Source organism: Chelonia mydas, chromosome 3, assembly GCF_015237465.2.
Source record: "Chelonia mydas isolate rCheMyd1 chromosome 3, rCheMyd1.pri.v2, whole genome shotgun sequence".
In the NCBI taxonomy this organism is placed as follows: domain Eukaryota; kingdom Metazoa; phylum Chordata; order Testudines; family Cheloniidae; genus Chelonia; species Chelonia mydas.
Genome location: NC_057851.1, coordinates 114,083,709 through 114,103,726, shown reverse-complemented (window position 1 = coordinate 114,103,726; position 20,018 = coordinate 114,083,709). Strand labels below are relative to the sequence as shown.

At 38.1% G+C, this 20,018-nt stretch overlaps 3 protein-coding genes across 18 annotated transcripts in view; 1 reads left to right on the top strand and 2 right to left on the bottom strand.

Annotated features, from left to right (window-relative positions):
* TFB1M (transcription factor B1, mitochondrial) overlaps window positions 1-18,041 on the top strand; it is a 45,476-nt gene extending 27,435 nt beyond the window's left edge. For all 7 annotated transcript variants that reach the window (XM_027819769.3, XM_027819771.3, XM_027819770.3 and 4 more), the window contains 2 exons: window positions 15,214-15,341; window positions 17,214-18,041. In XM_027819769.3, coding sequence (XP_027675570.1) covers window positions 15,214-15,341; window positions 17,214-17,463 — 378 coding nt within the window. In that variant the 3' untranslated portion in view covers window positions 17,464-18,041. The remainder of the gene's footprint in view (window positions 1-15,213; window positions 15,342-17,213) is intronic.
* On the bottom strand, window positions 3,641-9,023 carry CLDN20 (claudin 20). Its single transcript, XM_037895035.2, has 2 exons — window positions 8,785-9,023; window positions 3,641-4,539 (listed from the first exon to the last, which is right to left on the bottom strand). Exon 2 carries the CDS (start codon window positions 4,443-4,445, stop codon window positions 3,786-3,788), a length of 660 nt encoding a protein of 219 aa, XP_037750963.1. The 5' UTR covers window positions 4,446-4,539; window positions 8,785-9,023; the 3' UTR covers window positions 3,641-3,785.
* TIAM2 (TIAM Rac1 associated GEF 2) overlaps window positions 17,969-20,018 on the bottom strand; it is a 218,690-nt gene continuing 216,640 nt past the window's right edge. For all 10 annotated transcript variants that reach the window (XM_043543178.1, XM_037895028.2, XM_043543180.1 and 7 more), the window contains one exon: window positions 17,969-19,216. In XM_043543178.1, the coding sequence (XP_043399113.1) occupies window positions 18,576-19,216 (641 nt within the window). In that variant the 3' untranslated portion in view covers window positions 17,969-18,575. The remainder of the gene's footprint in view (window positions 19,217-20,018) is intronic.

The window sequence follows — 20,018 nt, the reverse complement described above, 5'->3', positions numbered from 1 at the left end:
GCTCTTTTTTAAATTAATACATAACTGCTTCTTGGCATCCAGAAAATCCCTGCCCTTGGATTCTGAGGACAGACTGAGCCTCTTTCTGGTATGAGACAGCAGGAGACCAGTAGCTGGAAAGGCATAGGAAGGTCCTGGTGGCAAGGAGAGGCGGTTTCGAGCTTGGGATGGGTGAAGTTGCCTCTCCGTGGGAGTTGGACCTGTCTCTATTATAAGCAATAGGGTTGCACATGTGTAACTGAAAGCGAATATAGTCTGCAGACTGTTACTTACAAGAGTCCGTGAAACAAAAACTGCACAGCTTCATTGTCAGATCCCAGGCTGAGTTTGCAGGGCTGTTGAGAAAAAACATCTTTTTACTTGTAAACTGAACAGATTTAATCTGGAATCCTTGAGAGAGAAACACTCCGTTCTGTGATGCCATTTTCACAGTAGAGCCACATTTCCAAGTTCTACTGATTTCCTTCCTGCTCTACCTTCTCTTGTAATTTCATATCCCAGCAGAAGCAGCTCATGGGACAGTACCCGGAGCCTGAAGATATCAGGCCGGTCCTGGGGTCAGTCCTGTATCCTCTCCCCTTCCTCCCAGTGGGAGATCCCCTGGACTGCCAGAAAGGAAGTGGAGGGAGTTCAAAACTCTGGCCAACTTCTCTAACTCGCCTGCAGAGCCTTCCGGAGAGACTGTTCTCTCCCTGCCTTAGCCCATTTCTAGGTCTTTATCTGTCTTTGTCTCCTCTTCTGGGCTGCATTGCTTTCCTCCAGCCTTGTAGTCTCTAAGATTCTTTGCTCTTTCTCTTCTCTCTCGCACTCATCTCCCCCGAGTTTCCTCTGCATCTCGAGCCTCTGTGTGTCACACATTGCAAATTACATTCAAAGCTATCTGGAACTTCTTACTGCCAGCATGGAGAAAAGACTACGGTCAGGCAGGGGCACTAAACCTCTATAATTACTTTTTTAAAGACCTGTTGTTTTGTTGGCCATTTACTCCCTCCAACTTTCAGTTTTTATAAAGTAATATCAGTGAGTCCTAGCTCCCTTTTATACCAGAAATGTGTGAACCGAGAGCGAATGAGGAAAACCTAGAGCTGGGGCCCAAATCTCAACTTCGTGCTGGTCCTCCCCTCCTCTCTGGCAAAGGAGGCTAGTTGGGGGCATGGCAGCATTGGTGTAGTCAAAACTGGGGCTACTGTACACCAGCCTCCTGACTCAGGTAGCTGTAATTGGCTCCCTGTTGTCTCCCACTCTCCTATGTTAAATAGAGCTCCACCACATGAGAATCTGGCTCTTAGACTGCTGACAGGCAGTTAGCTGGCAATGGGTTGATCAGAATGAAGTCCTGTGATCCCCGTCTTTCTCTGATTAGCACCCTTCAAAAAAGACAACATGCTTAAAGTTAAGCTTTTATTTATTGAATATTTCTCTCTAAACTAAAGCAAATAGTGACAATTGCAAGAGGAAAAGAAACAGAAATCAGCAGACAAAAACATTGCAGATATTTTTCACACTCCTTTTGCCACATTTTGCTTTGACTCCTGCTGTCCTGTAGATTTATCCTCTAACTTTTTTGCCATGATCCTTGAGAGTTTGACTACCATACAACCTTAATTAGATACCAATACTGTATGTGGAGTTGCTTTTTTTTTCTCTTGGAAGGTCGTTGAGGCGCTTGTTGTGAGTTAAACAAAAAGCTCTTGCTTAGATTTTGCGTTTGGTAAATAAGGAACTTCTGGGTCTTCTATATAAGTAGTCTTGGCAAAGGAGTCTTTCTTAGCTGCTTATGTAACTAGTGTAGTCTTCAGTTTTGCTTACAACATGCAAATAAATATTTTTTTGGGTCTTTCCCAAAATTTCTCTTTTGGTTCTTGTTTTCTTGTGATTTTTAAAAAATACTGATTTAAATTTCCAGGCTACAGATGCTCCTGATTAAGTACAGGACATGCCACTAAATTTGATATCCAAATATTTTTGAAACAATAATACCTCAAATCAGTTCTCCAGAAAAATATAGGTGTTTAAAGAAAACTGTACACCCCTAAATGTATACACTTTTACAACATAAACTCAATACAACTGCCTTGGAGTGTTGTGATGCACTAGGCCACTGTCCCTAAATAACTTTGGCTTTTTCAGTTCTGGTTCTGGCTAAGTCTGCACCACTGAATTACTGCTGGTCTGGCACAGTTGCCAGTGATGGTACAAAACAAACTGCTTCATAAAATAGGCAGAAAATTCAAATGCTCACTGTTAACGTATAATATAAGGCAAGTTCTGTACCCATAACTCAGAGCTAATGGATATATGATAGACACTGTCATTGTGTGTACAAAAGTATTTCTCTCTCTATAAAAGCCCACAACAAAAGATTAAGTTTCACTCCTTCCACACCATTCAGATTCGTCTTTATTTGATGCTTACTATATTAATCTATTTTATACTACAGTTCTACCATAGTATTTTAATGAATCATGAGCTAATAATCTGAGCACTAAAAAGCTGTATAAGAATAAACAAGACATATTATAGTACCTGACTGAATTGTGAGGAACTTGTCCAGAGTCATATCCCCAGACATTCAACCACTCGTCTTTTATCCCCTTGCTTACATCAGCAAATTCACATCATTTTTTTTTAACACCTAGGACAATATTTGACATGAGACATCTTCTGCAATGTCCAATAAGTTATGCATGCTGGAAAGAAGGTTCTGAGGCTTTAGAAACATTCACCAAGTTAATTAAACTGACAAAGTACTTGTAAACTAAGATGCTGTCATTCACCACTGCTGTGTATGGCATATTGCAATGGGTTTGATCCATTGACTTCAACGGGTCTTGGATCAGGCTCTATGAAATTAAATTTTAAAAGGGCCAAAAATATACAGCGTTCAATAAATAATGAATAAATAACAGTAGGTGAAATACTCCATTAGTTAAAGGCTAGTGGTTTGCTTTGTAGAGTAAGGAAGATAGAAGTCAGGGAGGGTGCACATTTTTCTTGTGCCTAAATATGTAGCTTGTAACCAGTGGGTTAAAGCTTCCAAGTATTTCCTCAGTCATGATGACACTTCTTTTGTCATGTTCCTCCTTAAACCAAACATTTGTTGTTCGGTGTTAGGTTGCCAGCAGTTGGAGACTGCCTCGTAGACATTTCTTTTAAAATAAAAAATGGAACCCACAGCAGGTGGGGATTTTTTGGGGCCATTTTTGGCAATATCTCAATGGCAGCGTTCGCTCTTCAGCTCCTGATATGCCAATATACAATGTGGCTGCGTTTTTTAAAAAGAAATCTAGTTACCATGGCAGTTGGGAGCTGGAAATGAAAGGCAGATGTGGCTGTGATTTAAAAGCAATGCATGGGGCTTCACAAAGATGGAGAGTTGGTTTTGTTTTGTTATCATAATTAAAATGAAATTCTAAAAAATAAATCACAAATTTTGGTACATTACTGATACCTGTATTCACTGAATAGATTTCTTTTTGTGATTAACTGTCTCTGCTGTAGCTAACCATTAGTTTAATTGTACTGTTTAAATTGGTTCCTTTCTCTTCAGTAAATTTCAGTTGGAAAGCCAAAGAACTTGGTTTGAAAAATCAGCACAAAATAGTGCTTGCAGCAGATATTTATGCTTTATTTCCTGCCATCTTTTTTCCTGATTTTAATTAAAAATAAAAATACCTTGTTAAAATGTAATTGCAGCCCTGACATTAAGAACAGTTAAGTGTTTTTGTTTTAAAAAAAAAATCTAAAGTAAACAAAAAAGCCCCAGCTGATAGACATTACTATATTTACACATAGTCCTTCAGGTTGTAGCCTACATTGTTCTCTTGCTGTGTGGCTGGGAACTGTTGTTGCTTAGTAGGGTAAATCCATGCTCCCTGCTGCTTTTTAAAACAGGAAGTGCAGAAGATCACACCTGCAATGAACAGAAGTCCTGCTGAAATGAATCCAATATAAACAGCTCCTCCTGGTTCATTTTTACTGCTCTCTGGGACTGTTGGGTCCAGAAAATTTGAAATTATCTCTCTTGTATACCAGGATGTTGGTATCAACTCAAAGATTCCTGCAAGGATGAAGCAGACGCCTCCAGCAAAAGAAGTGTAGCTTTTGGTGTCCCTGTCCCCTCCCAACTTTGTGCACTTCATTCCTACTGTGGAGATGCAGATCCCAAAAGCTGATAGGATGCAAGATAGGACCATGGTCGTCCGTGCAGCCTGGATATAGACAGGGAGGGATAGGACTGAATATTTCAGAGTGCAGCTAAACATCCCGGTGCTGTACCATGTGCAGTCCATCCAGAGCCCTTGCATCTGTGTTATAGCCGTTATGATATTTGAACCCACGTCTGCATTTACTTTCCAGTTGGGCAGTAAGGTGGCTGTGATGGCGCCGAAAACACCCAACAAAGCTAGAATAAAAGCAAAGAACTGTAGACCTGCTGATGCCATGATGATTATCTTCTGTCACCTTTGTCTGCCCGTTCCTCTTCTGTTGTAAACGTATGTAACTGGCTGATAGCTTCCCAGCCAAGGCTGTAGCTGTCTGTGTGTGACAGAAAAAGGGGAGGAGAAGGGCAGGGGGAAAGAAAGGAGAAATCAGGAAACAAAAAAGCTTGCATTTAAAATTAGAGCTATCTGAATGAGTATCTGAGCATGACCCTGCAGCAGATGAGAAGCCTGCAGAACAGCTGAGCAGCTGTACACAAGGCACTTGAACGTAAATGTTTACAAATGGACAGTGTTTTAGAGGTTGATCACAAGAAAGAGCTGCCCTTTCATATGTGACTAAGCCATGAGCTAAAACTTGCTCCACCAAAGTCATGTTTAATGGTAGCATCCAGGTTTTTGGCTTATTAGGCAACGTGAATGCTGTATATGAAATTATAGGATTTAGTAGACATCTGGGGGACAGTATATTTTACTTTTCAAGTACTTGACCTTAATTGTGTAATAGGAATTGGCCTATAGATGTTTATTGATTTTTTTAAAATAAAAATATTGATAACATTTTCTATTTGTTCTAAAATGTCCTTGTTTAAAAATAGCAACCACTCTTGTGTCTAAATAATACGGTCACCGAATTACAGATTTTTGGGAGGAGTGAAGAGATGGGTCAGTTTCATTTAAAATATATTTACAATTAGGCTATCATTTGTGTAACTCTTTTCTGAATTTTCTCTTTAGTTCCAGAAACATGGTCCTCCGATCACATGAAAGATTTTAGCAGCAGTGTTATGATTGTCAGCACAAACAAAAATAATGATTCAACTGATCCCTCAGTCTTAGGTTTCTATGTAAGGTTGGATCTGTGGTATTTCTGTGACATTAAGGGATTCCAGTCAGTAACTCCTTGTTAAATCTAGTTTTAGGTGCTGAGTGCCATCAAGGCCTAGGGCCTTTGGGAGCTGAGGCTGGTCAGCACCTGGGAAGATCATGCCCTAAGTCTCTGCCTTAAAAATCTTTCCCTAAAATTGAAGCTTGATGTCCAAATAAAGTGTTTGGCCCGAAAACAAACATTTTCCCCCAGTCATTTTAATATTATTGTTTACACTTGTTTTTATGATAATAAGAAAAAAGAAGAGCAGTTCATAGTGACTTTTGAATTTATTCATCTCCGATCATTATAGCGTTGCCAACCCTCCAGAATTGGCAGGGAGGCTCCAGGAATGAAAGATTAATATTTAATTAAAGATTATGTCATGTGATGAGACCTCCAGGAACATGTCCAACCAAATCTGGCAACTCTAGATTGCTAAGACTAGGAGAAAAAACCTGGGGTTAATTTGCAATATACCCTTTATTGTGTGCAGTGTTGTGGCAGTGTTGGTCTCAGGATATTCGACAAGGTGGGTGAGGTAACATCTTTTATTGGACCAACTTCTGTTGGTAAGAGAAACAAACTTTCGAGCTGCACAGAGCTCTTCTTCAGGCCTAGGAAAGGTACTAAGAGTGTCAGTGTGACATACTCTGTACTTTTCCCGGGCCTGAAAAAGAGCTCTCTGTAAGATCAAAAGCATGTCTCTCTCACCAGCAGAAGTTGGTCCAATAAAAGATATTACCTCATCCACCTTATTTCTCTGATACAACCTTTAGGCTAGATTCTGCCACCTTTATACCAACTGTAGCTTAATCTGGGGTTTATCCTATCTAGATGAATATGGCTTGATTCTGTGTTTACGGAAGTCTGTGGCAAGGCTCATAGTGACTTCAGTAGTACAGGATCAATCCCAATGTGAGTAAGAGGGCCAGAAGACTGACTGCCTTAGGTATTTTTTTGGGGGGAAATCTAGCTACTGAGGTGGAGATAGGATTACAATTATATACATTCATCTGGAGAGAGCTGATTCAACAAAAATTAATTATTTTTACAGGTGGAGTTAATGTACATTAGCCTGATTGACAGATTAGCTGCTACATCTGTGGACAAAAGCCTACAATTAAAAACCAAACAGTTCTAAATACAGTATAGCCCATTCAGTGAGTAATAGATTCTTCTTAAATGAAAGCCTGTTTCTCATTTTTTTTCAAATGCATAGTGTGCTCCAGAGAGATAGGAGAAGCCAATATGTGCTGTCCGCATTTTAAAAAAAAAAAAAAAAAAAAAAAGCATAGAAAATGTCTGGTGGGACAGCCTTATTTCTTGTCTTGATAAGTTGGGCACTTCTTGGGATGAGAGAGTGTTTGTTTTTTAAAAAGCCTGATTTGTACTATTATATGAATGTGTCATGAACTAAAAGTATATATTTACACATGGGAGCCTGTTGTGTACCAAAATATATGTGTTGTGAAAGCCATTTATGTATTTAACTGATTTAAATACTTACTTTTACAGGGAAGGGAGGTTGAGGGGAGGGAAGAGGGCATTTGTACCCAAAAGAGTGAAACAATTTTGGAGGCATTCTGTAGCTGGAGTTGATACTGAGTATTTTATACCCTTTTATAAAATATCATAATGAGGTTTGTTAAATACAAACCTTTTAAAAAATATTATTGAAGTGCAGTTGATGTATGAAATGATTGATTGTGGGGTTTCACATTTATGTGTCTTGCTAACTTTCACATCAAACTTTCTAATTTCACAAGTAAAATTATGATTTTCCTAACTCACCAACCCTACCAGTTCAGCTAAAGATCTGAAAATCAAACCTCTGCACTCTGGGCTGCTCAGCATCCACAATAATAAAGGATTTGTAGTTGGATGTTAGGCCCCAAGAAAGCACTTAAGCCTATGTTTAACTCTATCCCTGTTCAGGACAGCACTTACACACTTGTTTAAATTCCATTAGCAGAAGTTTAAGCACATGCTGCCCTAACAGGGATGCTTTCCTGAACTGCGACCTTAGTGAAAAGTTCTGTTGATGGACAAACCAGAATAGAATCTAGTCACTTTTCCATAACTATGACAGTTCTGCAAAACTAACAAGAATTAAAGGTAATAAATTTGTTACTGAAATCAGACTGTATAATTTTGAATACTCGGGGAACAGAGATGCCGTGTAAGAAAGTGCCATTTTTCCATCTTCACTTTTCTGACCATAAACACACCCCCGCTTTGCTGCTTAGGCTGACCCTTTTTAAAAACTAATTGTATGGAAGAGGGATTTTTTCACTCATGTTATAGCTGGAGGGTCAGGCTACATTAACAAAAGCCAGAATCTTTACAGTAATGTAATACCAAGGATATATAGCTATGAGAGTGGACACAGTTCCTTTTAAAATGATTGAATCTTCTGGGTGTCAAGTTGAATAGAAATGAGGCCACTTCTGTTTGTCATCCCAAGTAAGGCAACTTGGAGTCGCTGGAGCCTGTGAGGAAGGCCAGGATTAGGCAAAGCTTGCTTTATGAAATTACATCTGTTGTTGGCTGGCTGGGGCTTTTAGCAGAGCCACAGGGAGGGGAGAGGCATCAGTTTGGACTCCTGCAATGTGGTTGCTAAGATCAGTGGTGTTTGAACACTTTTAAAAATGTCATTTTTTTTTCACTTGTATAAATGAAAACAAATGGAATTTTTAATGTCCAAGGTTTAAGGAAAAGTCACAAGAAATAGTATGTGGGGAAAGTTGAAGTCAGTGGAACACAAGCTTTTCTGAAATAGTTTGCTATTAATTTATTATGTACTACAAAGTGACATTAGTTTAGATCAGTGTTTATGTGGAAGCACTACCCATTATAGACTTTGGATAATTACTTGATTACTAAATAACGATTAACGTAGCGTGTGGGGTTAGTGAATGAAATTAGAATTTCTGTGTGTAGTTAGCATAGTTTAGTCATTTAAAAGGCTGTTCTACATCTTTCCAGACATATAGTTGATACATTAGCCAAATTGTAACAGTTAAGGTACACATTTTAGAAAAAGTGATTCCAGCTTTAACATCAGTAACTCAGGCCACCCAGTCAGAAGACCTCCCCTTTTTCAGAATCCCTTCAGTTTGCTCAAACTACCAAGAATTTCTTCAGCAAAAGCATCTCGCACTAGCTGTAACAGGACCCTGCAAAGGCATGGCGTTGCTTCCATTTACAGGGCTAATTTGCATGGCTAGATCAGCTCAAAACTTTCATTTTAAAAGTGTGGCTTGATCAGCACATTTGGGTTTTGAGTTATCAGCCTTTCTCGCTACTTCGTTTGTAAATTTCAACATATTCAAACCTGCAAACATTGCTAGCAGTAGTTGTATATTGTAATTAATAGGTATATAGTAAATTCCAAGCACTATAAAACCTAGTATAAACACTGTGAACCATAATAAAAATACTATCTTAAATTTCTGTTTGCGTAGCACTTACCACTAAATGTGAGGTCTGAGACGTTTTCTTCACTGTCAGTGCCCTGTAGAAATACAGTTTCTCTGGAATGCAAAGATCTGTTCTTCATATAAAATAGCATTGGTGTTTTATTAAGCAAAAAATTGCTTTGTGTGTTCTTTTTCTCTCTTCTGCCACAAGCGTAGCCCTGTTGCCCATTCTCTCTCTTAGTTCCATCTACCAGAGAATAAAGGACCACTTTGTTCAATGAGTTGTGTTAGAGAAACACTGTTAGTGAGCAAAAACGAAGAGATTATGAGAAAAACACATGTAAACCCTTTGTCCTAATAACATAATGATATCCAGATCCCATGATGAACACTATAAACATTTGGCAAATACAGGAAAATCTTGAGAATCTAGAAAATTTACAGATGTATGTTTTAAAGAAGAGATTTTTAGAATGGATTTCAGTGGAATTGAGAGTCAGAATAAAGGAGTTTTATATCAAAGATAACCGTATATGTGAGTTTACAGTTCCTAGTAAGATTTATACAGTAAGCTTAATTCATGATTAGAAATGTTGCATACAGTTCCGTATGATTTTCATATTTTACATACCTTTCATTAACAGTCTTTAGTCTTCTGTGGATCTTCCAGTAGTTGATTGTCTTTCCATGAACTTGGATGAATGAATAAAGTAGTAATGCTCATGGAGGCTTACATGGTAAACACAGAGCACTGGCAAAGTGGCTCCAACAAGTCAATGTGAAGAAACATGTTAAATCAAAGCGGGGGGGATGCTGGTTGTGCTGTGAGATAAAGACATATAATTTATGAGCTGTGGGGGAACATGTTTGTGTTGCAGGATTTGGGAGAACTTAAAATGCCTTTGTGTTATCACTTTCTTATAAAGAATATTAGGGGGTCATCATAACCTGGGGGTGACTTTCTTTGGTAACTTAATGAACTCTACGGAGTTAGTATTTTAATGCTGAACCACAGTATTACAGTTACTGTGTAATATGTACAACTTTCCATAACCTCTCACGGACCAAAAACGATCAGTAAGTTTTGATCCATAAAGCAGTGACCTACAAGTGTCTTAGATTTAATCAATTTGAGGACTTTTTGTTGCCTACTTATAGTCTTCTTAGTTTAGTTCAGTGAAATCCTATAGTGCACCAGATACTTTTTTTAATCTTTTGAATGAATACAGCCTGTAAAACTAAAAAATTTCAAAGAGATGATGTATCTTTAGTTCTGCTGTTTGAGAGCAGTGAGGGGAATCAGAGGAAATTAAACATACCCCCACTCTCCAAACCCCCCCCATCAATGTTGAAGTTCTAACTTACTGCACAAAAGCAAAGAAATTCCAGGGAAATTTTTCAAATGATGGGCCTCAAGCTGGTGTGATATCAGAATCAGGTCCATTGGTGTTAGTGAGTTGGCACAACTGCAAATGAGGAAAGAATATTTTCCTGAATATCATTTTTCACTAGGGTTAGACCTGAATGAAAACCCCAGATGTGAATGAGACAAATTTTGAGGAAATTAGTTCTGTTTTCAAAATATACAGCTGTCCCTTGTCTCTATGGTGGACAGCTAAAACCCCAGCTCTGAAAACTCTTGTCTTCTCGGATTGCTGGCTTGTGCCCATCTTATTTAGAGCGAAGGCAATTGATGCCTCTCATTTTGGTGAAGTTTTAAAATGTTCCACTTGTTGGGTGAGCAAACTGAATCTCAAGAAAGGAGGATCTAGGTTTGCAGTTAGCACTGCTCTGCTGCAGACGTGTATTTTCCATAATCTGAACTTTGTTGCTACTGCTGGGTAAGCGGTAGAGTTACTTTTACCTGAACAGTGATAACAGACTGGTGCATAAACTTATTTTTCTTTAGTTCATTTGTTTTCATTGTCCAGAGAATGGGCAGACCTAAGCTAAATTATATGTTTGTGTCGGGGTTGTTGAATCATGTGGCAGGAATCTCCATCATAGTAGGATACCCTACGGGAACGACGGGTGGTAATGAGTGTTGTTACACTGTTGGCAGATCAGTTTATTTCAACTTTAAACATTTTTAGCTTTTATTATTACTTTATTTTTTATTTGTAATTATTTCTTGCCTATTAAAAATTTTTGGAAAATAAGTAAAAGGAGCTGATAATAAGATAAACAAATGAATCTGTATATTTTAAATGCATTTGTGTACACTATGCTGGCTTATGTTATTCTAGCCCTTTTAATACGCATAACATAGAAAGAACAGGATAATAATGTATGTAATTCAAAGGACGTGTCCAATTACAAGTAAAAAGCATTTTCCTTTAGCTGTTGTCATAGTAACCAGGCAGTTTTCTAGGTTTCTAAGGAAAACGGTTCCTGTAATTGAGTGAATGCTGAGGAGTGGGGGGTGTGTGTGTGTGTGTGTGTGTGTTTTTTTCCCTAGAAGCTGAAAATATTGCTGGTCAGCTATGAGATTGCAAATTTTCTTCCAAAGGAAGGCTAGTGTCCTCCTAAATTGTAAATTGCATTTAATTTTTTCCTGAAATTTTCTTTACAAAGGTAACTCCTACTTCCAAAACCAAGGATTCATATCTCACTTTGGAGTCATTCTACAAAATGCAAGGGGGGGCAGAGTGGATGACCCAAGTGGGTTTTTTTGGCCCTGTTACCTATTATATTATGAAAATTGTGTGGTTTATGTCTTAGGTTAAATTTTAAACAGTCACCTAAACTGAGTAGTCACTCTGATTGTGAATGTAAAATATGGTTTTGCATATGCAAAGCAGCACTTCCATGTTCAGCTGCTAAATTTTCCCAGCTAAGTACCCATTTTGCATCTGCAGATTAATTTGGATGTGCATTTGTCTTTTCATGAATGATTTTTTTTTTTTTTTTTTTTTTTTTTGGCTACAGCATATGCTCCTGGGGCCAAGTTCTGGTTTCAGTTACACCGATGTGAATCTTTTTAATTGATGGGTGGAATTTTTCTGGATTTACTTGAGTGTAGTAACCAGATTGTCATTCCAGTCCAGACCAGTGCTCCATCTGGTCTGACATAGCCCAATACCAGATGCTTCAGAGGGAGGTGTAAAACTTCAATAGTAGACAAATATGCATTAACATGCCTGTGAAGGAAATTTCCTTCTAATCCCAGGCAGTTAATAGTTGGTTTACATTTTATAACATGAGTTGATATCCTTTATACTTTTTATCCCATCTAGTATAACTGCAAATAATATTCTTATTCAGTTGAATATTTAATTCCTTTTCAGTGATGCTAACTTCATTGCCACACGAACTCTTGGCAGTAGGTTCCATAGGTTAATTATGCATTGTGGTTAAAATATATAGTATATATACTTATCTCTTAGTTTTTTGCCTTTTAGTGTTATTGGATATCACCTTGTTCCTGTATTGTGTGAAAAGATAAATAAGAAAACTCTGTTGACCTTCTCTCTGCCTTTCATTCTTATTTATGTATCTCTGTAATGTCCCCTTATTCCTCTCCTTTCTACTCCTTTTCAGTATCACCTTATTTGGAACTTATGTAATTTATTTACTGCATTTTATTATTGTTCCTATTATCTATATTACTTTTGTGCCTCGAAGCCCCAACCACGATCAGGGTCCCATTGTGCTATATACATACACGTAGTAAGAGACTGGCCCTTCTTTAAAGATCTTAATCTAAATAGAGAAGATGTACAAAAGGTCTAAGTGGACATGGAGAGCTGCTGTGACCTGCCACGGTCAAATAGCAGGTCAGTAGGAGAGCCAGGACAGAATCCAAGTCTCTTAGAGTCCCATCCACTGCTTTATCCCTAGGATTACCCTGTCCTCCTCTCTCTCTTCAAGCCTGTAACTCTCTGGATTGCCCTTCTCTTTCTGCTATATTCTTTTGGAAGCAGGGTTTACAGAAAACTGTGAATGCAGTTTTCAAGGTGTGGGCATAACATTGTTTGTATTATGGAATTATGTTTTAAGTGTTATTCCTTAGTGTTTATCAGCCTAAAATCTTGCTGGTTTTTTTTCCCACTGACCCTGTACTTTGAACACAAGTCTTCATTGAACTGTCCAAAGTGAGGCCCAGATATTTTTCCTCTGTGGGGCTGTTAATGTAGAGCCCATCAATGTTTTGAGTAATTAAGATATTTCTTCAGTGTGGATTCCCTTGCATTTGTTGCCATTAAATTTCATGTGCAACTTTTTTGCTCGATCACCTAGGTTTTTAAAGTCCTTCTGAAGTTCCTCGTAATCCATTGTACTCTTGACTCACCTAAAGTTCTTCGCTGTGTACCCTCACTTCCAGATAATTATAGAAATCCAGCCCCTCCCCACTATTATAACATCCTTCCATGTTAAAAATATGCCATTTAATCTCTCTCTCTTTCTGTTTTTTTATCAGTTTCTGATTCATGATAGTACTTTACCTTTCGTCCCTTGACTACGAAGTCCGTAGGGTGACCAGATGTCCTGATTTTATAGGGACAGTCCCGATATTTGGGGCTTTGTCTTATATAGGCCCATTACCTCTCCCCTCCACCCCATCCTGATTTTTCACATTTACTGTCTGGTCACCCTAGGAGGCCTGGTCTACCCACAAAACTTGTACAGTTTTACCTATACCACAGCCCCCCTAGTGTGGACACCGTTATACTGGTATAAAGGTGCTTCTACCAGTATAGTTATTTGCATAGGTGAAGGAGTGTAAGCAGCTTTATATCGGTATATCTGCATCTACTCCAGGAGCTGTACAAGTAAAAAACCCCAAAATTGTTAAATCAGTACCAAAGCTTTGTGTAGAGCAGTCCTAAGCTTCTTTTAATAATCTCTTGTGAGACTTCAAACAAAATGTGGGTTCAGACAGGTTGAGGAGATGCTGTTTAGAGAAACCATACTAGTTTCTTATCATATATTCCTCACCCAGTTGTTTTATAACTCTGTATTAAATACAGTTTGCCTAGTTTCGCAGAGAGGCTCGCTGTTTTGTAATTCCCAGGATCAATTCTTGTACTTTTTTTTTTTAAAGAGAAGTACAGCATTGGCTGAGCTGTTCTCTAATGCATTAACTGATTTTAATGAGAAATTACATATTTTTATTGCTTGGCCACTTCATCCTTAAAGTTGAGTATACTTTAGTACTCGTGTAATACTAATTTTCAGTCTGATCCCTCTTCTAAAGATGTTTTTACTTCGTTGTATTACTTTCGACATTAGATACTCAACTACAATTATTTTTTGAACAAATTCCTGTTACTCAGGATTAAATCAAAAATAGACTCTTGTGTGCTTTAGAACTAGCTGTTTCAAGAAACAGTATAACGGAGTAGAATTTGATCCCTTATTTTGAAATTTTACCCCCTACAATCCAGTATTCTGTATTGTTCAGAATGAAAATTTTTAGCCTAGTCAGTACTCCTGGGTAAGTTATTTAATCAGATTAATTTGTCTAGGATGATTCTTACCTAGAGTAGGAAGTCACTGTTTCATTTTACTTTCAGTACTTTTTTTTGTTGCTTATGTATGAGGATCGAGGCTACGTTATTTCAGGTGCTGTATGCAAACCCAGAACAGTCCTTGCTCCAAAGAGCTTACTTTTTATACTATAAAAATAACAGACTAAAATAGGAAACATGTAACACAAGGATTACAGATGAACTGTTGCAAGAACTGTAGTGCACTGGCAGTAACTATGCTGCTTATTCATCATTTGAACTTACCCCCAAACTTGCTCCCTCAGAGTTCACCTCAACCAGCTCAGACTTGTTAAAATGCAACTTGCCTTTGGCTATACTAGAGTTTTAAAACATTTTGGCTAATCCATTCAAATATTCCTCATTGTAGCCTAGTCTACTCAAGCCCTAATACCATATGAAACATTTGATGAAGGGTGAGCAAGATCGGTAATATATAAATATAATGACTTTCCTCAACTGTCCCTCAGCCTAGCTGTTAAATGTTGGCTAATTTCTTCTATATATTATGGCAGAATTGTGTCTCTTTAGGCGGGTGTGGAAGAGAGGTTATTAGCTTCATGGATTAATGCCGAGAGTGTGTTCCAACATAAGAAGTGGCATGGAAAAAAGTACAAAGATGTTTGAGAGAGGAGCAGACAAGCAGATGATTGAAGCTGGTATCATTGGCAGAGGAGCAGGGGCACGTAGATGTGATGCAGTAAGAGGCAAGTGGATAAGTAGGAAAGTTGTGAAGGGCCATGAAGATAAAAGACAAGACCCTACGGTTGACATTTCACCCTGGAACATGAATAATTGTAATATTATTTCACAGCTCTGTATCTGCTAGTTATTTTCAAGCCATTAATGTATCTTTTTATGTTATGCCAAATGCTGATTCCCGACACTCACGCTGCTAGTTTAGGAATGGTAAGAATGTACACTGGAGGGGAAAAAATTAGAAAATGCAAACCTGTGTTCACTATCTGTATCTAATATTTCTTTTTTTATAGGTGGATGTGTCAGTAGTGCACTTTACCCCTTTGGTGCAACCAAAGATACAGCAACCCTTTAAGCTGGTGGAAAAGGTCGTTAAAAGTGTTTTTCAGTTCAGAAGAAAATACTGCTGTCGGGGAGTGGAGTAAGTAAATTCTTTCACCAGAATTCTCTTTAGAACAATCTTGTTGTTGATGCCTACTAAATCCATCAAGAATAATGGAGCCTTCATTACATATTCTGGGTTTGTTCACTTTATGTAAATTTATACTGCTTACAAGGCATCTCGGTTCATCACATCTAGCTCTGTAAGTAAGTAACTGACTCAGATAATGACAATATAGGTTCTGGACAAGAGCCTGTGTGGGTTGTGTCCAAAAGAAAAGGTCTAAAATTCTGAACTGAAGGTAAATTGATTAAATAATATTTTACTAGCCAGGAACAGGGGAAGAATTATTACTCACAGGGAGGTAATGGGCAAAAAGTGAGATCACCACCTCCACTCTGGGCCCTTCACACAGGGTAAAAAGGCTGCAGCTGTATAAAGACATTCTAAAAGCCCTATTGTAAAAGCTCGGGGAGAATTGTCCAGTGCAGGAACTGAGGAAGACAGCTGTATGCTATTGTCTGAGTACTTGTTCAGACACTAGTGTTGGGGGCATACCCACGTCACGGTCACAGAATGCAATGCTGCAGAGGCTCTGGAGGGAGCGTTGCTCACAGGAAGCTGGGGCTGGGCTTCTGTAACTTTAGCCAGCCCTGTTGGGTTGTCTAATTATGCTGAGGATCAGCCTAGAATTGCATCTGACTCTGGGTGGCCAGCTCTGTGCTGGAGCACAGTATCTCACCATAGCAGGGGAGTTCCATTTATTCTCTGCGGTGCAGGCAGTTGATTTAAACCCACAATGCCAGTTTGTCCGTGAGTACGTACCTCTGGGAGGTGGTAAGTGACCAGGAGGCCAGGCACAGGACGAGCTGGTGTGTGTGGCACACGCTTAGTTCGGAAAGAACTGCTGAGGAGCAGAAAATACAAACATTGCTGTCTTTGTATTTTATGAAGAATGTATTTTCAGAAGATTAAAAAAAATCAGTTATTGTTTAATCTCACATTTCTGATACTATTCTAAGTTCTTTGTAAGGGGGGAAAAAATCTGCATTTTTTTTGCATGTCTTGTATCCACTAGCAGCTTAACGTGCCTTAGTACTGTGCCTAGCATGTAATTAAGGATCACAATCCTTTTATTGTTCAGCTGGTGAAAGGAAATTAGCAAATTCTAGATGCCAACTCAGGAGTGCTTATAAATTTTAGATAGTTATATGAAAGCAAGGTGGTAGGCTGAATGGTTAGTGTCTACTTAAACTGTAAATGTATCAATTCCTTTACATGCCATATGTTATATAAAGTTGCTAATGAAGTACAGTTTGAGTTACTCTAAATGAGACACAGACCTGTATAGATGTTCAGACTATCTAATGTGACCACCCCAAGCTGCAATATTTTCCATGACAGGTGCATTCTCCCCTTTGAACATTTCAAATCTCAAATTCCATCTCCATGGCCTATCCATCCTTGGCTTCTCTACTGAGCTTGCTAGGCAGTAATGGTGACAGTTGTAATGTGGATCTCTTTCCATGAGAGATGTGATTCTTTTTACTAAGATTACCAAAAGTCATCAAGATGGTAAGTCCTATCACAAAATTTTGACCTGATCCAAATAATCAATTCTTGTCCTCTCCTTCCTAAATATTACAGATAATTTAAAATGCATACGTCACATTTACACCAGAATTAAACTGGCAGTCTCCCACTAAATTTGTTTATTTTCTTAACATCTAAACCCGAGTTGGAAAATTAATTGAAAATTTAAGGAGATCTGTTTCTTCTCAGGAAACTAAGTGTTCGAGTTAGGGGTGAAGGAAAAGATTTAGTTCAACATAAGCATATCCCCATGTCTGTGTGCTTTTTTTTTAAAAGAAAAAAATGTATTTGAATGTCTTCCTTCTTGTTCCCTTTTAGAATCATGTTTCCAGAAGCTGAACGCTTGAAAAAAAGTGAACAGATGCTGATGTTGGCAGATGTGGATCCAACTCTGCGTCCAGCTCAGCTCTCCATTTTACATTTTAAAAACCTGTGCAATGCATACAGGAAAATGTGTGATGAAGACACAAGCCTTTTCAGTTACAACTACAGAGAAGAACTGAAGCAGAAGAAGAGAACTCGAAAAAAAGGACACTTGGAGCAGTCTGAAAGGGAAGACCAGCTCTAACGCGTCAGACTGTGCATCTAAAAATAAAGTTGTGTGCCTAATTGTTTTAGTAAAAGGAGACTGTTTTCAAGATTACATACACACACACCTTTATTTTTGTTGAAATACTGGGGGAGGGGCCATTCCTATCTTCCTTATTTATTTCATTCTGCTTAGCAGGTTAAGGATCCCATGTTTGGTGTATCCTCCACTCTGGTCTCTAACTTTACCTTGCTGAATGCAGGCCTCTCTGAAATTAATAGGAGTTTTTTGTATGAGTGAGTCCTTAAAGTAAAATTTTACTGACTATTCCGGCATAACAAATATGTGATAGTGTTTTTCTCCTTATCCTGGAACACTCTACTGGGCAGAAATCTTGTATTAATGCACTCAAGCAAATAGCTTCAAGAATGATTAAGAGTATTAGCAGGCCTTCTGTGCACTTTTTTTAATCCCAAACAAAAGAACTCTGTCTTGAAAGCTCCAGTAGGAGAAAGCTGCAAATAAAGCAAGAAACTAGACAGAATGCTCATTTTCCTTTTACTGTACAAGTTGGTAGAGAAAATAAAAATACAATCAAATAAAAGATTACAGTACAAGCTTTGTTTTTATATTTACATATATATAAAGTTAACAGCATCTTGCAACTTACAAAAATGACTCCTGCACTCTTGTGCACTAAAACACCTTAAAATAACTTAATTCTGCTTTAAATAAAGCAAAAATTAAAACTGCTGAAAAAAATGCCCAAAGGAAAAGTTGTTTTGACTTTTTTTTTTTTTTTTAATAAAGATCACAATTCCCCCAGCACCTTTTCCACATAAAACTTAAAATAATTAGAATGCACCTTTTTAAAAGGACACAACATCATCTGGCTAACTGCTTAAAAGGGATAAACTAATTTACAGACTCGGGCCAGCTTAATCTATTTTTCTTGATCCACAATAAATTAAAATAACTTAAGAATCCTTTACAACTATATTTTTGTGGAAAAATGTATTAGTGCACAAAACCAACAGTAGTTTTTCAGCAATTTCCACATAATCACTAGTTTTAAAGCAAATCAAGTAAGTCAAATTTTATGTGGATATTAAAATTTTTAAATAACCTGTTAAATCATATAGCACTCACAGCTAGGATTTTCCATGCCTCTCCACTGTTTCATAAAAGCAGTCCTCATTAACTACAGAAGCTAAACTCTGGACACTAAATTCCCTCTCTAAAATAGAATTCAGATCCAAGTTTGCACTGTCAGAGTGACCGTCAAGAGAATGGTGATGTTCTTGCATTGCCAGTAACGTTCCCATGTTATGCTTTGTGGTGTTTGCTTTTCGTTTAATTGGACAGAAATGCCCACGCACCAGCTTTGAATGTTCTCCTGCCTTATAACTATCCCCAGCCTCTTTTTCAGGGAGTAGCTTGTGCTCTGTGTCAGCACTGGGCTCCTCTGAAATCTTCAGCCGCTGGAACTGTATTTCTATGTCCCTTGTAGGGCTGCCCTTCTTTAGGCTTTGCTGATAGTCATCCTCATCATCACTGAGAATATCCGATTCCTTGACAAGGTTGTTGGAAAAATCTGATGTGCAGCTCGGAAAGTGTTTCAGAGGAGATGAAGTTTTTGATTCCTGTATGCTTTCTGTGGTGTGGCAGCTGCTACTCTGAGTACTGCTGCTCAGGCTGCATTCATCAGAATCCAGTACGTTTCCTTTCAGTGTATCATTGTTCCACTCATTACTGGAGGAATTCTTCAATACCTTTAAGGATCTTGTGGAAGCTGCAAGTATAAAAGGCAGTCTTATTTTTGCATTAAAACAGCTTTCACAAAACAAGGGAGTTATACAGTATCCCTCAGCAGCATAATCATAAAATCTTATGGCTTTCTGATTTATAGTGTAATTAGTCCCATTTTGACTAAAATGTATTGTATCCTCTGAGATCAGACTGCTGGTATTAACAATATTTGATTTTATATTGCTCTAGTAGTTGTAAAGTTACTGCGTATTTAGTATATGCAAAATCCTTCATAAAGCCACAGATATGGTTTGCAAAGCAACAAATCTAAACACTTGTGAGGCTGGGTCAGTTACCCAGTGTATTGTATGGCCAAGCACCACCTGAGTCCAAATTCATATTTCTGTCGGTTGCTTCCCATGATGCAAGAGGAATGTTTCAGTCATAATTGTTTCAACTCCAGGTAGAGGACTTGCAGTATTGGCAACACTAGTGGCCAATTTATAGATTCCTAGGCCAGAAGGCTATCGTCTAGTCTGACGCTCCGTATAACCAGGCCACAGAACTTCCCCCAAATAATGCCTAGAGCATATCTTTTAGAAGAACATCCAATCTTGATTTTTAAATAGTCCGTGATGAAGAATCCACGTTCCAATGGTTAATTATTCTCATTGTTAAAAATTGATACCTTATTTCCAGTCTGAATTTGTCTAGCTTCAACTTCTAGCCATTGCATTGTGTTACACCTTTCTTTGCTAGACTGAAAGCCTCATTATTAAATGTGTGTTCCCTGTGTAGGTACTTAGACTGTAAATTACCCCTTAACTTTCTCTTTATTAGACTTA

Coding starts and splice junctions, on each gene's coding strand:
- CLDN20 (XM_037895035.2), bottom strand. CDS start 4,445: ATGGCATCAGCAGGTCTACAGTTCTTTGCTTTTATTCTAGCTTTGTTG.